The following is a 21736-nucleotide window of genomic DNA, read 5'->3' on the forward strand; positions in this document are numbered from 1 at the left end:
CACTTCTTCATGACTCACTGCTCAGCTTCCTTTAAGCTGGTTTTTTCCCCGTTAACAGAAACCTCTCCCAAAAATGTCACCAGTAACATTCTCTTTGCAAAATCCCATTACTTCTCTTTACTTCTTATCCTCGTAGGGGTCATGACACATTTAATTATGGGTCATTGACTCCTCTTCCTATTCTCTCCTGCAAAACTAGCATCTGCTCTTTAAATTTTGGGGTCTCTCAGGATTCCGTATTCCACCCCTCTGGCATTCTGAACTTTCACCTTGGGTAACAACTTTGTTAAAGAAGTTTCAAAGCCATCTATGTGTGATGACTTCCCAACCCCTAACTCAGCCTGGGCACTTCTGCCAAGCTGCACACGTCTGCACAGGTGCATTGAATTCGAGGGGTCGTTAGCACAATCAAGGCTGAACTGCTGGTCTTCCCACTTCCCACTGCACTCTGCTCTTCTTCGGGCAGCCTCGTCTGAGTGCTTGATCACCAAGAAAAGACAGTGCTTTCCTGCTCGAGTTGCACACATCATGCCTGTCTTCATCCATGGCTGGTCCGCCTGCCTGCGGGGTCTCACATTTCCTATCAATACAATTGTGTGCTTTCTGAAAATAAGTCAGATCAGATTGTTCCTGGATCACTGCCTTTCCGGAAAGCCTCTGGTGGCCTCGTGCACTCTGTAGAATCGGTACAGGCCCCTTGTGATGCTACTCAAGGCCCTCCAGGAGCCCATGCCATCCTCAGTGCCCTCAGCTCTGGAGGAGCAGCTCCACCACGGCACTCCATGACTTTGCATGTAGAGTCACATGGGGAGGGTGTGACCTGCAGCTGCACTGAGTCTTGGCAGAACACCCTGCGGTCCCCCAGCCAGTTTCTCATTGCCTTCCGGGTTCTATGAGGTGCAGGGGCTTTCTGCCTGCCCCTCTCAGGACACAGCTGCTGCTGTAAAACTGCTGAGAAGCAGCTTGGATTTGGCTCTACTGCAACATCCCTTCTTTCTGTTGCAGTTGTCCAGTCCCTTTTATTCTGCCATGACCTGCGCCAAGGCCACCATGCCCACGCCTGCTTTTACTGTCTAAGTAATAAGCTGTCTGCATCTAAAGAGGTCTCCTTGCTTCTTTGCTAGGACTTGCCTGCGTCCTGTATGCCAACTTCAAATACTCACTACCCTTCTAACCCCCATGTAACCTGATAGCCTAACTGCAAACTTAATATGCGTTTCAAAACATAAATATAGTACAAGATAAAATAAAATTATACTTGGAAATCTGGCTAAGTGAAAATAAGGATTAGAAAAATAAAAGAAAGCCATAGGTTAGATTAGTACTGTATAGTGTTAGTTTATTAAACTGATAAGAACAGATCTGTACTTCATCTTAGCCAAGAGGCCAAGAAACGGTTGTACTACTGTATAAAATTATGGTGCTGTAATTTTAGAGGTGCTTCAAATTATTCTGGGAATAAGGCAGATCTGTATACTTAGAATGTGTGGCCTATGAATTTGGCTCTAACCTTTTTTGCAGAAAATTAGAAACTACTAACAAATGGTTTGTCCCAAGATCAAACCTCTAATGCACAAATGATTAAAAATGAATTCAGAGAAAAATAAAGGCAAGCTGAGTTTTATTAACATTAAACACTCTTTGTTTAAGTGAAATACATTATTAGGGCTGGACATAATGGCTCATGCCTGTAATTCCAACACTTTGGGAGGCCAAGGCGGGTGGATCACTTGAAGTCAGGCGTTTGAGACCAGCCTGACCAACGTAGTGAAACCTCGTCTCTACTAAAACTACAAAAATTAGCTGGGTATTGTGGTGCACACTTGTAATCCCAGCTACTTGGGTGGCTGAGGCATGAGAATCACTTGAACCCAGGAAGTAGAGGTTGCAGTGAGCCGAGACCCCACCACTGCATTCTAGCGTGGGTGACAGACCGAGACTCTGTCTCAAAAAAAAAAAAAAAAGAAAGAAAGAAAGAAAAGAAAGACATTATTAGATTGGTGATTATGAGGGCCATTATCTTAAAATAGTATTTCCTAAAATGAAAAACATTTCAGGAAGTAGCTGAAATATTAGGAAAAAAACAAGGCTTTAAAAATAAGGCCCAAAGAGTATATGATGATTGCTTCTACGCCCCTGTAGCCAGCTAGTGATGTCATTTCTCGTCACTAATCCAGCTTCCTAAATCTGTCCTGTCCAGCAGGGTCAGCCACCCCAGCCCCCAGTGGCACCATCGGCCGTCTGAGACGCTTTTTCATGCCCAGAGGAAAATACCTCGGATTTAATCTTTCCCTCTTTAGTCAACTCCCTAGATAGAGCTACAGCAGTGAAGCCATGGCCATTTCTCACGGAGACTCCATCCTCCCCCTGCCACTAACATGCGTGAATACCTGGCTACTTATGTAAAAGGTTTAATTTGATAAGCGACGAAAAGTCGTATTTATCTCCATTCTTCGAACAGATTTCAGTGTGTGAGAATGACTTTTCAGTGTGTGTCAGAAGCTTCATATTCTAAAGATAAAGTATTAAGCCTAAAGAACTTCAATCAAAAGTCTTAAGGCCGGGTGAGGTGGCTCATGCCTGTATTCCCAGCACTTTGGGAGGCCTAGGCAGGCAGATCACGAGGTCAGGAGTTTGAGACCAGCTTGGCCCCATTCTTTGAACAGATTTCAGTGTGTGAGAATGACTTTTCAGTGTGTGTCAGAAGCTTCATATTCTAAAGATAAAGTATTAAGCAAAACCCCATCTCTAATAAAAATACAAAAAAATTAGCCGGGCATGATGGCAGGTGCCTGTAGTCCCAGCTACTCAGGAGGCTGAGGCAGGGGAATCACTTGAACCCGGGAGGTGGAGGTTGCAGTGTGAGTGGAGATCGTGCCATTGCACTCCAGCTTGGGCAACAGAGTGAGACTCTGTCTCAAAAAAAACAAAAAGTCTTATATATGATAAAGGGCTTTGTAAACCACTAAACTTTATACCAAAAAAAATCTATTATTGTTAGTCTTGCTTGCAAGTATTAATAATTACTGAGAAATGGGCTGGGCATGGTGGCTCGCGCCTGTGATCACAACACTTTGGGTGTCTGAGGCAGGCGGATTGCTTGAGGCTAGGAGTTTGAAATCAGCCTGGGTAACACAGTGAGACTCCTTCTCTACAAGAAATACAAAAATTATCCTCTTAGATGCAAACGCTAAAAAAATAAAGTTAGCTGGGTGTGGTGGCGTGCGCCTGTGGTCCCAGCTACTTAGGATACTGAAGTGGTAGGATTGCTTGAGCTCAGGAGGTTGTGGCTGCAGTGAGCCATGATGACACCACTGCGTTCCAGTGTGGGTGATAGAGTGAGACCCCGTGTCAAAAAATAAAATAACTACAAAATGTACTAAGTTTACAATGCAAAAAGTACTATGGTAAATTGCTCTCGTATATACCAGCTGCATACCAACATCTTCCCTTTTTCCCACAGGCAACCCTCCCGCTACGGGCACTGGGACTTTGCTGATAACCCTGGAGGACGTGAACGACAATGCCCCCTTCATTTACCCCACAGTCGCTGAAGTCTGTGATGATGCCAAAAACCTCAGTGTAGTCATTTTGGGAGCATCAGATAAGGATCTTCACCCGAATACAGATCCTTTCAAATTTGAAATCCACAAACAAGCTGTTCCCGATAAAGTCTGGAAGATCTCCAAGATCAACAGTAAGTCTGGCTAAAGCATTTCTCCCTATTCTTCCAGCTTTCAGTTTAGTTTCTCTTTCCCAAAATGCTCTTTCTCTACTGTTCTCTCGTGTATTCTCATTTGGTTCATTTTAAGTTATTGGCATATTACAAATACTGACAATTTTCCCACCAACAAACAAATGCAATTTATAAAAATATTGAATATCTGTTTCAAACATAGACATTTTCTCTTCTGCTTCCTCCCCGATGTTTTCTTTTTTTTTTTTTTTTTTTTTGAGACGGAGTCTCGCTCTGTCGCCCAGGCTGGAGTTCAGTGGCGCGATCTCGGCTCACTGCAAGCTCCGCCTCCGGGGTTCACGCTATTCTCCTGCCTCAGCCTCTCCGAGTAGCTGGGACTACAGGCGCCCGCCGCCACGCCCGGCTAATTTTTTGTATTTTTAGTAGAGACGGGGTTTCACCGTGGTCTCGATCTCCTGACCTCTTGATCCGCCCGCCTCGGCCTCCTAAAGTGCTGGGATTACAAGCATGAGCCACCGCGCCCGGCCCCTCCCCGATGTTTTCTATACTGTACACCCTGTGTTGTATATCGTAACCTGTCTGCTACATGCACTATTTAGTATAACTCCAATATTCTCTCTTTAAAATTTTCATATATTTAGGGGGCACAACTGCAGGTTTTTACGTACATACTTTGCATAGTGGTGAAATCTAGGCTTTTACTGTCCCCATCACCCAGTAGTGAACTTTCTCTTAACTAATCTGTAGTTTCTGCCATCCCAGAGTTCCCAGCCGCAAGACTGTGATTCTTTGTTCTTCCTCTTTCTCTTCCTTTTTTCTTTTAATTAAACTCCACAGATTCTTTGTTTGTAACTAGCTTACAAAGAATATTGGTCAACCTGCCCAGTCTCAGGCCTTCAAAAGACAGGAGTCTCTGCTTCTCCCCAGCTATCTCTTGGCTCAGCTGTCTCTCCAATCTCAGAGACAGAGAACTGTGTTAACGTTAATTTTCACCAGCGCATTGGAGAGGCTTTTCGTGGTGTACCTGCCATCATAAAAGACTAAAGGAAAGAGAAGCGCTAGGATAAGAATCTTGATAGTCTTCAACCTCCAACCTTCCATAGTGTGCTGCAGACGTCCTCAAACTTGACTTGGTCTGATGATGACCTTGGCTTTCCTTTCAAATCCTTGGCCATCATTCACTTTGATGTCTTCTTCCATGTGTCTTCTTTCTCCTTTATGAAACTTGCAAGCAATGTCTCCTCCCACCAGTCCTTCCAAATAGGCAGTTGGAATTCAGAATTTAACGCAACTTCTATCAGTTGCCTTAGTAAGAATGAAACACCAACGTATTAATATGGAGTAGCCCTATATCCACAATCTCACTCGCTTTCTTCCCCAAATGTAAACTAACTACCAAGTTCACCTTGTCTTCCAATAAAGTAAAAGAAAAAAGAAAAAGAAAGACATTAGACACTATGTCTTCAATAACATACTTATCCTGCTGTTGACCCCATCAGGGTTCCCACTTCTTATATCAGTGGTAGAACTTTTGAGGGAGACAGAGAATTACCCATTTCTTTAGGTTTTGCAAATGTATTGAACAATTGTGCATAACATTTTCTATTTAAAAATCTCATATCTATTGTTATAGCCCTATCTCCTATCTTATTTTATTAGTGCCTTTGGCTTGTTATTGATTCTATTTGCCTGTTTGTCTGTTTTATTGCTTTTTAAATAATGAATTCTGTTATACTGATTATTTTTTATTAAAACAGCCCTTCTCTCGTTTGAGGGGTTAGTGTCTTATTTGCTAGTTTTTATGGCTACAGCCAATTTGAATAATCATCTCCAGGTCTTTCCAATTGGAACTTTCTCATTCAAGAGTTTCTTTTTTCGGGGGGTTGAAGATGGAGGTGAGCATCAAGATAAATAGCCAATGCATGTGGGGCTTAATACCTAGGTGATGGGATGATTTGTGCAGCAAAGTCATGGCACACGTTTACCTGTGGAACAAACCTGCACATCCTGCTCATGTACTCCGGAACTTAAATTTAAAAAAAGAAAAAAAAGTTTCTCCTCTGCTCAAGGAAGATGGGAAAATGCTGTTTGATTTAATCTGCCATCTCACTAGGTGACCATCACATTAGTCATTGCTGCTGCTATCACCTTCTGGTAATGATCATGTTTCATCTATTTTTATTTCCCTGTCATTAGTCTCTTGTTTTTTCTCCCGGTTTTACCTAATAGATAAATGCCTTCTAAATGATTTTGTTGTCTCACACTTTTTTTCTGAATATTTAGCCCTGTTTATTCCCAGAAAGGCGCACTTAAAAATACATATGCCCCTAATCATGTGAGTGACTTTATCCCAAGGCTAAAGAATAGGCCAGCTGGTGCAGCCACTGCCAAGTGTCACCCAGGGGCCTGGGTGATGGTGGCTATTGCCACCGCACATGACATTAGGGAAGTGGAGGGGAAGCTTAAAGATCCAGTCTCTATGTTGTGGGTTCCTACCCAAATCTAGAGCTGTGGACTGAGGATTGATTAAAAAAACAAAAACAAGGCTGGACGCAGTGGCTCACACCTGTAATCCCAGCATTTTGGGAGGCCGAGGCAGGCAGATCACCTGAGGTCAGGAGTTTGAGACCAGCATGGCCAATATGGTGAAACCCCATCACTACCAAAAATACAAAAATTAGCCGGGCATAGAGTATGTGCCTGTAATCCCAGCTACTCGGGAGGCTGAGGCAGGAGAATCGTTTGAACCCAGGATGCGGAGGTTGCAATGCGCCGAGATTGCACCACTGCACTCCAGGCTGGGCAACAGAGTGAGACCTTGTCTCAAAAAAAAAAAAAAACTAAAGGCAAAAAATGTAGGCTATAGAACCCATCTCCATGATAACACATCAGGGTCCTGCCCACATTCAGAGCAGGTGGATTTTCACCTTAGCTTTGTAGATGTGGAACACAGTCTTTGTCAAGATGGCTTTTCGTGTAATAAATTTGCAGGGAGGAGTTCTTGGTAATCAACCATCTTCATGAAAGGAGCTCTCCTTGAAATTGATTATAATCGCTCCGAGGCACAGAACTCTGGTGATGGAAACACTCTGTCTCTGTGCTGTTCATTACAGGAGCCACCAGCCATGTGTGGCTTCTGGGCACTTAGAATGTGGCAGGTGCCACTGAGGATCTGAACTGGTATTTTCACTTGATGTTAATGAATTTAAATTTAAGCATTCACACGATTATAAATGAAAACGCAATGCCTGTTTGGTGTGATTTTAGTCATCAAAACCTCACTCTTTTATTGGAAAAAGTCTCATCTGCTCTCACCAGAACCCTCCTTGCCTTTACAGATACACACGCCCTGGTAAGCCTTCTTCAAAATCTGAACAAAGCAAACTACAACCTGCCCATCATGGTGACAGATTCAGGGAAACCACCCATGACGAATATCACAGATCTCAGGGTACAAGTGTGCTCCTGCAGGAATTCCAAAGTGGACTGCAACGCGGCGGGGGCCCTGCGCTTCAGCCTGCCCTCACTCTTGATCCTCAGCCTCTTCAGCTTAGCTTGTAAGTTGACCTAACTCTAGTGCATGCACAAATAGGAAATTGTAACTTCACAGGGTTCGTGAAGCCAGCGTTTTCCCATATACCTTTCCAAGAAGATGTTTCCCGGAAGAATCATTCATCTTTAGTGTATGTCTGTATGATAGAACATGTTATATGTAAAAGTGCTCCCACTAATGTTTAAAGATATCTTAACAATCCCTGCCGGCCAGTCTGAGGAATTGTGCAAAGGTGTTCATTGCTAGCCTGCAAACTAGGTGGTAAGCAAAACTTCCTACAGCTGCCACTCAACTTGAGCTAATGAAAATGCGCCCGGATTAGTTAACTGGTCTATTAGAGGCCTGTTTCTCTCTACATTATGCAGAATAATCTTTTGCAAAGTTAAAACAGATATTATGAGACTTTCTGAGAATAGTTGTGAGAATTTGTGGATAGAGGTTGGGCTTCAGGGCAAATGATAAATGCATAATTCACACTGTTTTTTCTCTGGCTGGTAATAATGACTATAAGATAATGAAACATTATTTTAAACAAATGAATTATTATGCCAAGTTATATAGATGTAAGGATAAAAGGAATAAATACATATGTCAGATATTCCTTATTTATGAAATACTAGTCCAATGTTAACTTTAGCAGTTATTCATATATAACTGTTACCATCCAAAAGCCTTTTGGGCCTTGCTATTTACCTTTTGAGAAGGTATCAGTATAACTGCGAATTAGGGAGTTGGGAAATTGACAGAAAAAGAAAACAGAAGGTTTTATATCCTAGTGACAGTGGTGAGCTGCCAGGAAATCACATACTACAACATTGGACGTTCATGTGTATAAAGCTCTGTGCAAGACCAGAGTCCTGTGAGTAGAAGGAAAAAGAAGGGCCAGGCACAGTGGCTCACATCTATAATCCCACCACTTTGGGAGGCCAAGGTGGGCAGATCATTTGAGGTCAGGAGTTCAAGACCAGCCTCGTCAACATGGTGAAACGTTGTGTCTACTAAAAATACAAAAATTAGCCAGGCATGGTGGCACATGCCTATAGTCTCAGCTACTCGGGAGGCTGAGGCAGCAGAATCTCTTGAACCCGGAAGGCGGAGGTTTCAGTGAGCCGAGACCGTGCCATTGCACTCCAACCTGGGTGACAGAGCAAGACTCTGTCTCAAAAAGAAAGAAAGAAAGAAGAAGCCGTTATAGAATCTCACTGGCCATTCAGGGCCCTTCAGACTGGGCATTTCTGAAAGCGAACATATCATCTTCCCCTCCTGACCTGCCCCTCTGCCTGACTTGCCTCTGATGATCCTATCACCACCATCATCATCACCATCACCCCCATGTCTCCTTCTCAATGTTCCCACTGCAAAGCCCACCAGAGTCTAAGGGTCCAACACTTTCCATCCATCCCTGCCTCCACCCTCCTGTCTAATGTTCACTTAACCTCGATTATCTCACTGGCTTTCTAACTTTATCTTCTGCAAAGAGAGAGAGACGATAGAAATCAGGAGGCTGCCCCTCGGAGGCTTCTCCTGAGTCTTTTCTGTAAAGTAGAAACAATTTCAGATGAAGGGATAGAGATGGGACTGGGGGCTGAGAAGAAATTAGGAAACCTTGTCAAAGGGCAAATAATTCGGCTGTATAGCAGTTGGGCTGAACATTGAGCAGGGGTGGTCCAGAGGAGATTGGTTACTGTCTTAGTCCATTCAGGCTGCTATAATAAAATACTATAAACTGGGTGGCTTATAAATAACAGAAATGTATTGCTCATGGTTCTGGAGGCTGAGAAGTCCAAGAACAAAATGCTGGCGGATTCATTGTCTAGTGAAAGCCCACTTTCTGGTTCACATGTGGCACCTTCTCCCTGCATTTTCACATGATGGCAGAGGCAAGGCAGCTCTCTGGGGCATCTCATCCCATCCCATCCATGAGGACACTGACTTCCTGACCCACTAATTTCCCAAAGGCCCACCTTCCTAATGCCGTCACCTTGGGGATCAGGTTTCAGCATATAAATTTTGGAGGGGCACAAACTTCCGACCATAGCAGATACCATGAATTTATAGCAACACATTATGGTTGTTTGCCCCCTTGCTTTTGCTGACAGATATCCTAGACCTAGATTTCTAGAGTGTAGGAATGTTCCCTTCGTGAGGGTATACTGTCTGGGGCCTGGGTTGTTGAATCATCACTAGCAACCTGCAAGTCACTCTTGCGTAGTATCAGCTGGGAGATGGTGGTGGATCTTAAGTCTGGCTGCACAACAGAAGCACCTGGGGAACTTTTAAACGTAGCTACCCATACCTGGGCCCTACCCTATGGCTGGAAGGGCAGCTTAGACATTTGTCCAATTTAAAGCCTCACAAGGTGGTCCAAAGACACTGGGAAATCAGGAGTGTCCTGGTGAGTGACTCCAACATTTAGGTACAGCCTCCCCTAGACATTCTAACGGTGTCCTCCGTGCCCACCCTAAACACTTGCTGGTTCTTTTGGTTCACAGCTCAATAGGAAACAGGTGGAAGAGAGTAAATTTAAGAATATGAGTGTGATGATGTTTGCTACCGATGGTGCCAGGTTTTCTGGCACCTCCTCCAAGAAGGAGGGTACAATGAGATGACAGAACACATCCAGTATGAGAATTTCTATAGCACCAACTTTCCAAAAAGTGTTTCAGAAGCTTACAGAATTAAAATGTGAACCAGACAGGAAGTTAAACTTGACAAGGAAGAGAAACCAACTAGCAAGAGTTGGGGATGGAGTTAACTGATGCTAAATTTGGTCTGAGCCTCTCATTGGCTCGCTGTACACAATTGCCACTGTGTGATAAGAGCAACATGTTAATTGCAGTGGTAGTTCCTAAATGTTGCTGCACATCAGAACCACTTAGGAAACATTTTTAAAATACGAATTCCTGGGTTCATTGCCCTAGAAACTTTCATTTGTGGTCTGGATTACAACTTGAGGTTGGGGAATAGGGGGTTGGGGAAGGGGAATGAACGGACGCATGGACAGACAGATGGATAAATGAAAGGAAACATATATTTCTCCCTCTTTTGTTCTTTTTTTCTTCGTTCCTTTTTCTTTTCTTTATTTATTTGTTTGGTTTTTTTTTGGTTTTTTTTTTTGAGACAGAGTCTCACTCTGTCGCCCAGGCTGAAGTACAGTGGCATCATCTCAGCTTACTGCAATCTCCATCTCCCAGGTTCAAGTGATTCTCCTGCCTCAGCCTGCCAGGTAGCTAGGATTACAGGCATGCACCACCATGCTCGGCTAATTTTTGTATTTTTAGTAGAGATGAGGCTTCACCATGTTGGCCAGGCTGGTCTCAAACCCCTGACCTCAGGTAATCTGCCTGCCTCGGCCTCCCCAAGTGCTAGGATTACAGGTGTGAGCCACCACACCCGGCCCCTTCCTTTCTCTTTCTTCAAAAATAAAATATTACAGGCAAAGGTAAAATTGCCTATGTTTCTCTGCCCAATTTTATTTCCCGTTCTCTCTCCTCAGAAACAGTAGCTACCATGAATTAGCTATTCATGTGTGTGTCCAGATGTTTTATCGTTTTACTACACACAAACGCACACATACACACACTCACACACATTCACACATAACACATACAGTTCTCTTTTGTGCAGCTTGTAAAACCTCCTGTAATTCATATTATATTGGGCCTACCATTCTGTGACTTTCTTTTCTTCCTCCCTGTGTTACATTCACAAGGTGCATCCACGTTGCTCTAATTCAGCATTCAGCAAACTTTTTCTGTAAAGGCCAGATGGCTTTGTGGGCCATTTTAGCCTCTGTCACATATTCATCTTTATTGGTTTTTTTTGTTTGTTTGTTTGTTTGTTTCTGTCTTTTGTACCACACTTTAAAAACGTGAAGACCCTTCTTTGCCTGGGAGCTATCCAAACACGGACTTGAGGTTAGAGTCAGCCCACAGCCTTCCTTGGCTGAACCCCACTCTGCTCCATTTATTCCCCGCCACTATGACCGGCTAATTTTGTTTTTGTATTTTTAGTAGAGACGGGGTTTCACCGTGTTAGCCAGGATGGTCTCGATCTCCTGACCTGGTGATCCGCCCGCCTCGGCCTCCCAAAGTGCTGGGATTACAGGCGTGAGCCACCACACCTGGCCCAGTTGTTGTTGTATGAAGTGCGTGTCAGTGGCATGAAGCGGATGTGTAATTCTTCCCCTAGTGCCCTCCCATTGAAGTAAGCCCGCATTGCCATTAAGCTGTTTCTGTGGCTTTTCTAGCACGACTTTGTACGGTATGGCAAGTCTCAAAAAAAGAACTTGCCCAGAAACCGTTTCTGACCGTTGCTTTAGGCTTAATTAACCAGCATTAGCAAGAATGTAAAAGTACAGTTCAGGTGATGAACTATCTGAACAAATACCAAAATTAAATGTCTCCATATGGGGCGTAGGAGGTAGACAAACTCAGACACAATAAAGAAGTTTAAAGAGGTGAGTGGGCAGGGCACAGTGGCTCATGCCTATAATCCTAGCACTTTGGGAGACTGAGGTGGGAGGATTGGATGAGGCTAGCAGTTTGAGACCAGCCTGGGCAACATAGTGAGACCCCATCTCTGAAAAAAAGAAAAAAAGCCCCATCCCACGTCAGCTAAAAATTAACAATAAATAAAATGTGGACCAGGCACGGTGGCTCACGCCTTTTAATCCCAGCACTTTGGGAAGCCTAGGTGGGCCGACCACCTGAGGTCAGGAGTTCAAGACCAGCCTGGCCAACATGGCGAAACCCATCTCTACTAAAGCTATAAAAATTACCTGGGCATGGTGGCACACACCTGTAATCCCAGCTACTCGGGAGGCTGAGGCAGGAGAATCAAGTGAGCTTGGGAGGCAGAGGGTGCAGTAAGCTGAGATCATGCCACTGTACTGCAGCCTGTAGAACAGAGCGAGACTCCATCTCAAAAAAATAAAAATAAAATGTGCATGCCTGGCTGGGCAGGGTGGCTCACACGTAAAATCCCAGCACTTTGGGAGGCCAAGGTGGGGGCATCACAAGGTCAGGAGTTCAAGATCAGCCTGAACAACATGGTGAAACCCCATCTCTACTAAAAATACAAAAATTAGTTGGGCGTGGCGGCACATGCCTATAATCCCACCTACTCAGGAGGCTGAGGCAGGAGAATCGCTTGAACCCAGGAGTCGGAAGTTGCAGTGAGCCAAGATTGCGCCACTGCACTCCAGCCTGGGCAACAGAGCTGGAGTGTCTGTCTCAAAAAAAACAAACAAAAAAAGCCAAGATGAGCAAAAGATAGCCACTAAACACTTTTTAAATTTTATTTTTCAATGTATTGTTTGCATACAACAAAATGCATCCATTGCAAGTGTACAGTTCGATGCATTTTAGTAAGTGTACAGAATTTTATACCACACCCTAGTCAAAATACAGTTTCCTTTGCTATTGATCCCCTTTTCACAATCCAGGCTCTCATTGATCTGCTTTGTCTAATAATGGTTTTGTCTTTTCTAGAATTTCCTAAAGTGTATCAGTATTTTGTTCCTTTCTATTGTGAAACCTATTATGGGTGGACACAGGGCCTGCAAAGTCATTAAACCCAGGCAGAGTGGGCTGTCCTCAGCCTACAGATGGCCGCAGTCATGCTTTGCAGAGGAGCTGTGGTCCCTCAAAGTGACGACATTATGGACAATGACAGTTGACCCTTGGGGGCTTTCCGTGCATCTTGCACATGCAAGCTAAGTGCTTTACATAAATTAAATAAATTTCCTGAAGTAACCATCTCAATAGCCCTGGGAGGAATCACTTATGTTATCATCTAAATTGACTTAAAACAGGAATTTGAGACTTTAATTTGAAAACAAGAGATTGGAGCCTATTTAGTGGATTTTATGCAGCCAAAGCTGTTTTTTTTGTTTTGTTTTGTTTTTTTAACTAATTTGTCTCCCAGGAGACAGCTGAAATGTCTAGAGACATTTTGATTATTATGCCTGGCAGGACGCCACTAGTGGCATCTAGTGGGTGGAGGGTAAGGATGCTGCTAAGCGTCCTCCCATACACACAACAGCACCCCCCACAAAGAATTATCCAACCCCAAATGTCAGTAGTGCTGAGGGTGAGAAACCCCACTCTGCTCTCTAACCAAAATTAGATACAGAAAGTGGAGACATTCTACCATCCTGACAACATCAATGGCTTTTGCCCATTTAAAACAATAAAGAGGAATACGTATCCAACCCAAAACAACATTTTAACGTTTTTCTAATAGGCTTTTGCAAAAATAGTTCATATTTTACAACTGTCTTGCAGCATGGGGTATAAATGAGACCTAATCATTGTAAAAATGAAAAGAGTGCCTCAAAACATCTGAAGTTCTGAGCAGAGAGCAGCCTGTCGTCAGTGGGCACTTTTGGATGGAGGCAGGACTAGGGTATCAGTAGGAGTGAGAACAAAAGCCAGATAAACGAGTACACAGCACTTCGAGACTGATTAATTCCTTTTTTTTTTCCTTCTTTTGATGGGGCAAGACTGTAACACAAGCCTGAGAGTGAGGAAGGGCTTTGGCAGCTATTACTGTAGACAACAATAGTTCACTCAGTTTCGTGAACTCTTAGTCCTGGGATGGAATTCACACCTCTGCTGGAATTGCACAGACAAAACGTGCTTGCGAGGAGTAAGGTGGCAAAACAAGAAAAATGCAGGCAAAAACATGCCTCATTTTGAAACTGGATCTGAGCATCCTAGAGCCAGAGCCTCTCCCAGCCAACATTGCTGAGTTGAGCAGAGTGACAGACTCCACACTGGAGCCAGCCCCCCAGCTGGCCATAAGGAGGAGCCATGAGCAGGCGCTGGGAAGACAGGCTCTTGAATGCACACTATGCTGATGTCTCTTTCTGTGAAGTTTTCTACACGAGTGACGTTCTCAAAGTCTGCAACACAGTCTGCCGAGAGATGCCTTTTTTCCTCTGGGAACACGATGCTACTTTCGTGATTGGCTGAGTAATGGCCCCCAAAGATGTACTCCTCATCCTAATCCCTGGAACCTGTGAACATGTTACCTTATAGGGCAAAAGAGACTTCGGGCAGGCGCCTGTCATCCCAGATACTCAGGAGGCTGAGGCACGAGAATCGCTCAAACCTGGGAGGCGGAGGTTGCAGTGAGCCGAGATTGTACGAATGCACCCCAGCCTGAGCAACAAAGTAAGACTCTGTCTCAAAAAAAAAAAAAAAAAAGACTTCTCAGATGTGACTAAGTGAAGGATTTTGAGATGGGGAGATTATCCTGGATTAGCCAGGTGAGCCTGATATAATCACACAGTCCTTATAAGAGGGACAAAGGAAGAGTCAATTAGAAACAGACCGTACGATGACAGAAACAGAGGGAGGCGAGAGGTGAAAAAGAGAAGATGATGCTGCAGTGCTGCCTCTGAAGATGAAGGAAGGGGCCGTGAGCCAAGGGATGCAGGCAGCCCTTAGAGGCCAGGAAAGGCAAGGGAACGGATGCTTTCCTAGAGCCTTCAGAAGGAGCACAGCCCGGCCAACACTGATTTTAGCCCCATAAGACTCATCTCAGTCTTCTGACTTCCAGAACTGTAAGAGAATAGATTTGTGTTTTTGAACTTTATGGCCATTTGTTACAGGAGCAACAGGAAATTAATATACCGCGTTTGGGCCAGGTGCAGTGGCTCACAGGTGAGCCTATAACCCCAGCACTTTGGGAGGCCAAGATGGGAGGATCGCTTGAGGCCAGGAGTTCAAGACCAGTCTGGGCAACATGGCGAAACTCCATCTCTACAAAAAATACAAAAATTAGCCAAGCATGGCGGTGCATGCCTATAGTCCTAGCTACTCTGGAGACTAAGGTGGGAGGATCGCTTCAGCCCAGGAGGCAGGGGTTGCAGTGAGCCAAGATTGTACCACTGCACTCCAGCCTGGGCAACAGAATGAGACCCTGTCTCAAAGTAAAATAAAAGCATATCATGTTTAAAGAACCACCAATAGGTATCTTGCTTTGTGACTTGTGATCCTTAAGTCAATATGTATATATAGTCACAGGAAGTCAATACATATATGGGATAATCACCGATCTCTAAGATACATAGCGTGCTCGTAAAATAGCCAAGCTCTGTGCTAAGAGACAAAGACATAAGGCTCATTGGTAACGGTGGTAACAGCAGCTCTCGGTCTGAGCGATGTTTGGCATCTGAAGTCACCATGAACATTTTCAGAGAAGTCCAGCTTTTTGCAATATAACTATTCATTCTGTCTTCCAATGTGATCCTTAAGGGAAAAAAAAATTCCCCCAAAGTCGTGTGATGTTTAAAATGTGTTTATTATAGCTTGCCTGTTATTTATCTGGTTTTTAGCTAAAATGTTTTCAATTGAGTGCTGATATTCCCGACTTAACTCTGAACCCTCTCTATTCAGGTCTGTGAGAATTCCTGACGTCTGAAGCTTGACTCCCAAGTTTCCATAGCAACAGGAAAAAGAAAAAAAAAATCTATCCAAATCTGAAGATTGCGGTTTACAGCTATCGAACTTCACAACTAGGCCTCAATTGTTCCCGGTTTTTATTTTCTTTGCAATTTCACTTAGTCTGTACTTCGTCATTTTGACAGCATCTTCCTCCCTCCTTTAATTAATGGAATCCTCTGAATTTTCCCTGAATGTTTAAAGATCATGACTTATGACTTGATCTTCTGGGAGCAGGAACAATGACTACTTTTTCTGGTGTGTTAACATGTCGCTAGCCAGTGCTCCAGGCACCCAGCTTTGTCTGTGGGTTAGTATTGGTGTATGTATGAGTATCTGTATGTATATATACACGGTATTTATAGAGAGAGACTTTGCTGGAGAAGCCTCATTTTGATGCCATTCTTCCCTGCAAGGTTAAGCAAGGTGGGTGGAAACTAAGACAACTGAACCCTCCAGGGCCTCCCGCCTCAAGGGCAGCATGAGGACAGACCACAGAGCTGTCACTTTTGCTCTGAAGCTACTTCTCCACTGTCCCGTTCAGTCTGAATGCTGCCACGACCAGCCAGGCAGGTCCACAGAGAGGGAGAGCAGAGAAAGAAGTCCTTTCTCTTCATTGAGTTCAAGGACTGCAACCAATTTTCACTGCCATCTGATGCCGTGATCCTGAGCCAAGGTGGTGAGGAGCAGAGCAGGCAATTTCACCACCAAATGCCAAGAAAAGGGCTGACATTTTCTTTCATGGGCACCAACCTGCATTTGTATGTGTTCCGAATCCACAGTCACACTGATTCTTATGAGGACGCAGATCATGGTAGAGAATCTCTCTCTCCTCTGTACATGTACAACTGCACCTGTCATCACGGAGGTCATACATGCATACAAAGAGCTGTACAGGTACCATCTTGTATACACATATATACCCACATGTACAGACATACATTTATGCACATTCACTCTGTTTGTTTCATATATACAGGCATAAAATAGAGTAAATACAGGTAGTTTTAAAAGTACCCTTTTGTGTGAATTGACTACCGTTGTTTGCAAACCTGAAAATAAAAGATGTTCATTATGTATGAGAAGTAACTGATTTGTATTCTGTGAGCATGTAAAAGCGGAAAGTTAGTGCTTGTTCTAAGATTACCTTCTTGTTGATAAACCGTAAATGAATCATCAAAGCTCACACCAAATTTTTCTATCAAATAAAACTAGTGACAGCTTATGGCTTTTTATTAGAGCTCGCCACAAACTAGGGTAAGGTAAGTGTCTTAGCATATTTTAATGCAGTTGCTTACTAAAGGTTTTAACCGCACACGCACACACACACGCTTTCTTATGCAATCTATGTTTGCACTTGTGCTTTCAGTTAGCCTTCTGTAGGAAGTAGAAGTCACATGTTGTCTTTGTTGTAGTGAAATTATACAGATAGAGTTCCGTATATTGTATTTGTTTCAATGGTAAATCCTTTTGGAACATTTAGAATGCAGAGATTTTTTTTTTTCATTAAAATAAATGGGTATTGGTGGTTAAAACTGCTGGACAGTAACTTTTCTCTGATTTCTATCTTGTGTCTAATGTCACTGATGCTGGGTCTTGTCTTAGTGCAAGTTCACATTTTTGACTGACCATTTGGGGTCCGTCGTACATCTCTGATTGGTGAGTGAGTCTATAAAGACAGAAGTACCAGTTCTCAGCATGGGCAATGGACTCATCTTGTCCACCTCATGATATGATCTGAGGGTGTCATAATCAGCTATAAGGGTAATTGCATACTCAGAGATGAGACGGACCATTCTCAGTTTGATGACCACGTTAAGCGTAGTCACGGCCATCTGTCAACAGTCTGAAGACCTGGGGATTTTTCTCTGGAACAAATCCTGTTGCTGGATCAGGAGATGCCACACCTTGAACTTGATAGGGTCATTCTCCACGAGCACATGCCCCCGACTCGGGGGCAGGGGAATGTAAGCCTGAGCATTCACACTTTACTAGATCTCCTCTACTGGCTTTATAGGGCACTACCACGTGTCTCCCTGGCTCACCTTGCTCCCCTCTTCCTGCAAGGCAGGGGGAGAACGTTCACCCTTGAACAAACCAAGAGCATCCTCAGCCAGTCAGGCGGCTGGTAGCTGGATACATATGCTAACAGGCAATCAGGAAGTCACTCTCCAACGTAAACTTCAGCCACCTGCAGGGAGAAACACAGCAGCTGAGTGGCCATTCCCTGAAGGAAACAAATGCAAGACGACTCCTTTACTCTCAAGCCAGTAAGTTCTCCTGCACTTTGCGAACCGAACCAGAAGCTTAACTTAGCTGACAATTCAGAAAAATAGGAGTAAAGTGCACACTTCATTAACAAGTAGAATATGCCTCAACTTTCCCTTATTTAAACATATTCTCTGTCCTCACAGTTCTAACCAGGAAAGGGGTACTTCTGTCATGTTCTTCCTAATACTTTCCACAAAAAAAGAAAAAAATAAACCAATTCTTATAGGCCAAAGTGGTAGCATTTCCTGAATCACAGGATGTTTTGTTAACTTGCTGGAATATATTACATTGTTTACTGAAAACCATAGTAGAATTGAAATGTTATTTCATTATTACCTATGCATTTTATCTGAGTCCAACTTATTAAAAAATGAAGTCAAGTAAGAACCAGAAATTGCTTTTCCCAATTACTGAGCACAGGTTTGAGGGTTTTATTTCCGCTGAGCAAATAGTCACGCCTTTGCTTCTTTTTATTAATACTCAACCAACTTAGTTGATTAAAAATCACATTTTCTCCTTCATTTTACATACGATAAATTAATTATTTTGGATAATTTGCTTTAATAAGAATAGGCACACATTTTCTAATTTCAATAAAAGTCACCTTCAATGTTGCCAGTTGTCTCCAAATGAGCATCATTCCAGGCAGATATACCTGCTATGCCTCTTGGCCGACACCAGCAAATCTAAGCATTATAATGAAATAAATCCAGCCAGATTTCATGGTAGGTATCAAATAAGACTTTGGCTCTTAAAGAACATCGTTAGAAATTTTGATAGCTCATTCCAGAGTTTCAGAATGTCATTTAAAACAGTCTGATAAATGGAACAGCCATCTACCATCACACTCATAGAGTAGCTCAAATTGCATTTTACCCAAATAAATACACTGGGTCTTAATCTTAAGATGTGACAACTAAAAAATTTTTAACAAGTCTGTGTTTGATCCTGGATTTAGTGCAGTTGCACCCAGGCACAAGCTCTCCAGATGATTCTGAGGAAAGGAGTCTACAATTTTCCTAGGGGGTGTATGATCATGGTACCAAAATGTGATTAATAATTATAATAATGGTTTATATTTATCAACTGCTTATTATGTGCCCACACTGTAAAAAATCCTTATAGATAGTAACTCATTAATCCCTCCAGTAACATATGAGGTAAGTACTACTGTCTTCTCCAATTTACAGATAAAGAAGGCTGAGGCTCAGAACAATCGAATGGCTTGCGCAAGGTAAGTGGCCTCCAGAACCAAACCTCAGGCTGTCTGACTCCAGGGTTCATGTTCTTCCCACAACATCACAATGCCGCTCTCAACGCAGGAGCAAAACCACACAAACTGCCTACTGCAGACCGGAAGACCCTAGTTTGAAGCCTCCATTAGCGTGACTATGCAGCTAGACCAACTTACTGTTAAGCAACAGTACCTTTTACTATGAGGTACCCTTTACTATTAAGTACTTTTTACTAACAGTATCTTCTGTTACCTACTATTAAGTTCCTGCTATACTTCTTCAATCTGAAAGTTTTCTGTTAAAACAAAATGTTAACATCGTTCTAAATTAATATTGAGACCTTAGAAATTTTTCCTGTACAAGATAACACAATTATATGCCCCTTCCCTTCCATGGCTTGTTAGCTGGTAGATGAGGGGCTTCTCCTAGATTAATTTAACATCTCAGTTAATCAAAAGTAGCCAGGCATGGTGACTCATGCCTGTAATCCCAGCCCTTTGGGAGGCAGAGGCGGGTGGATCGCTTGAGGTCAGGAGTTCAAGACCAGCCTGGCCAGCACGGTGAAACCCCATCTCTACTAAAAAATACAAAAATTAGCTGGGTGTGGTGGTGCACACCTGTAATCCCAGCTACTCAGGAGGCTGAGGCAGGAGAATCACTTGAACCCAGGAGGCGGAGTTTGCAGTGAGCCATTGCACTCCAGCCTGGGCAACAGAGAAAGAGTCCGTCAAAAAAAAAAAAAAAAAAAGGAAATTTATGAACTCCAGAGTACCCATTTACTGCCAAACCAACTGAGGGGAGAGAAAACTGAGGGAGAAAGTGGGGTGGGATCTCAAAGGGCTTGCCCTGTGCTTTGCTATAAATTATTCAAAGAGGCAAATTCTAAGGGATCTCTAAGTAGTTGCTGATTTTGTAAAGGTAGCCCATAAATCTGTTTACGTGTAGCTGCCTTAAACGTGAGTCAACAGGGTAAATCACACCAACAGGAAACCCAAGCACTGAAAAAGCCAACTATCTTTTCTGTTTAACAAATACTAAGAATAATAATCTAATAATCTGGCTATATCTTTCATAAAGACCTCCATCTTCTCTCCTTAGCTGACTGTTGAGATTTGATACTTTTCAGAGTCTAATGATAAAATGCTTTCAAAATGGTTCATCTAATGCAATTAACAATTCTTTTACTATATCCAATGTGTTACCCTTACGATATTTCCTATTGCTAATAGATTAGCCCACTATTGAAAAAATTCTGCAGTTGTGACTGTGTTCATATGAAAGCATATACAAGATATAGAGAGACAGCAAAAAATGGTGGGAATGGATGTGTGTATGAGGGTTTCAGATAAGAACTTCCATTATATAATTCAAGAGTAAGTCTATAATTTAAGCAGAAATAATTTAGATACTCATCAAATTAAGTAAGCGGAAAAATTTCCTCTCTCTCATACTAGGTTGCCATCATCACATGTATCGTTGGAGGGTTGCTGAGCTTGATAAGCCTTTGAACCATTTTATTTGACTTTCCACATGCCGTCTCGTTGGTAGGGAGATGGTGAAATGCCTTGGGTGGTGTAGGATGAGGAAGGTTTTCACTCTGAAGCTATGAAGACTTGGAGAAAGGGGCTTATAGAAGCACTATGAAAATAAACTGGAGACTATTTTTTTTGCTACTTCTTAAAAAGCTTTTTCTTTAGAGAGTAATAAAGCCATTCTATATCTGTCGTATACATGAATTCATACTATTACAGAGTTGAAAATGCAGGCTATATATATATATATATATATATATATATATCTGTGTTGTCATGCACATGTCAACACTGTCTTGATGACAAAATTTTATTTATCCCCCCAGATAAAAATTTTAAGAAATTTTAAATGCTTTTTATTCACAAACACTTTTCAAAAGGGATAAAAGTTAATCATGTTAAAATATTCAGTCTATGGCAGATGTCACTCCTTCGGGCCCTCACTGCTGAATTGCTTACAGTTTCTGAGCTGTAAACTAACATTTGCTTTACTATGTAGTTACAAAGAAATGTGTACCTTATTTGTGAAATATTCAAATAAAGCTCATCTGGGATTTATAACTTGTGTGTTTAGTCTTAGACCATCTTTAGTACAGTCTAGTCTCAACACTGTGACAGACCAAAGGGACCTTTTTTTCCAATGGTGCACAGTGTCGTGGGTGCAACTGGCTGGTGCCCATGTTGCAGATGGTAAAAGAATTTACCGGTAGGGCGTGGTGGCTCATGCCTGTAATCCCAGCACTTCGGGAGGCCAAGGCGGGCAGATCACCGGAGGTCAGGAGTTCGTGACCAGCCTAGCCAACGTGGTGAAACCCCGTCTCTACCAAAAATACAAAAATTAGATGGGCATGGTGGTGCATGCCTGTAATCCCAGCTACTCGGGAAGCTAAGGAGGGAGAATCACTTGAACCTGGGAGGCGGAGGTTGCAGTGAGCCGAGATAGCACCGCTGCACTCCAGCCTGGGTAACAGAGTGAGACTGTCTGAAAAAAAAAAAAA

The 21736-nt window shown here is 42.9% G+C and overlaps 1 protein-coding gene and 1 long non-coding RNA gene across 4 annotated transcripts in view; both read left to right on the forward strand.

The window, feature by feature from the left end:
• The window catches only part of CDH13 (cadherin 13), a 1187225-nt gene extending 1169976 nt beyond the window's left edge, over positions 1-17249 (forward strand). For all 3 annotated transcript variants that reach the window (XM_055299711.2, XM_055299712.2, XM_063613011.1), the window contains 3 exons: positions 3464-3697; positions 7036-7254; positions 15656-17249. In XM_055299711.2, the coding sequence (XP_055155686.1) occupies positions 3464-3697; positions 7036-7254; positions 15656-15663 (461 nt within the window). In that variant the 3' untranslated portion in view covers positions 15664-17249. The remainder of the gene's footprint in view (positions 1-3463; positions 3698-7035; positions 7255-15655) is intronic.
• Positions 17250-17605: 356 nt separating this feature from the next.
• LOC129493482 (uncharacterized) lies at positions 17606-21299 on the forward strand. Its single transcript, XR_008661150.1, has 2 exons — positions 17606-17970; positions 19162-21299. It is a non-coding gene; the product is annotated as an uncharacterized lncRNA (long non-coding RNA).
• Positions 21300-21736: the final 437 nt, after the last annotated feature.

The sequence above is a fragment of the Symphalangus syndactylus genome, chromosome 11 (assembly GCF_028878055.3).
Source record: "Symphalangus syndactylus isolate Jambi chromosome 11, NHGRI_mSymSyn1-v2.1_pri, whole genome shotgun sequence".
In the NCBI taxonomy this organism is placed as follows: domain Eukaryota; kingdom Metazoa; phylum Chordata; class Mammalia; order Primates; family Hylobatidae; genus Symphalangus; species Symphalangus syndactylus.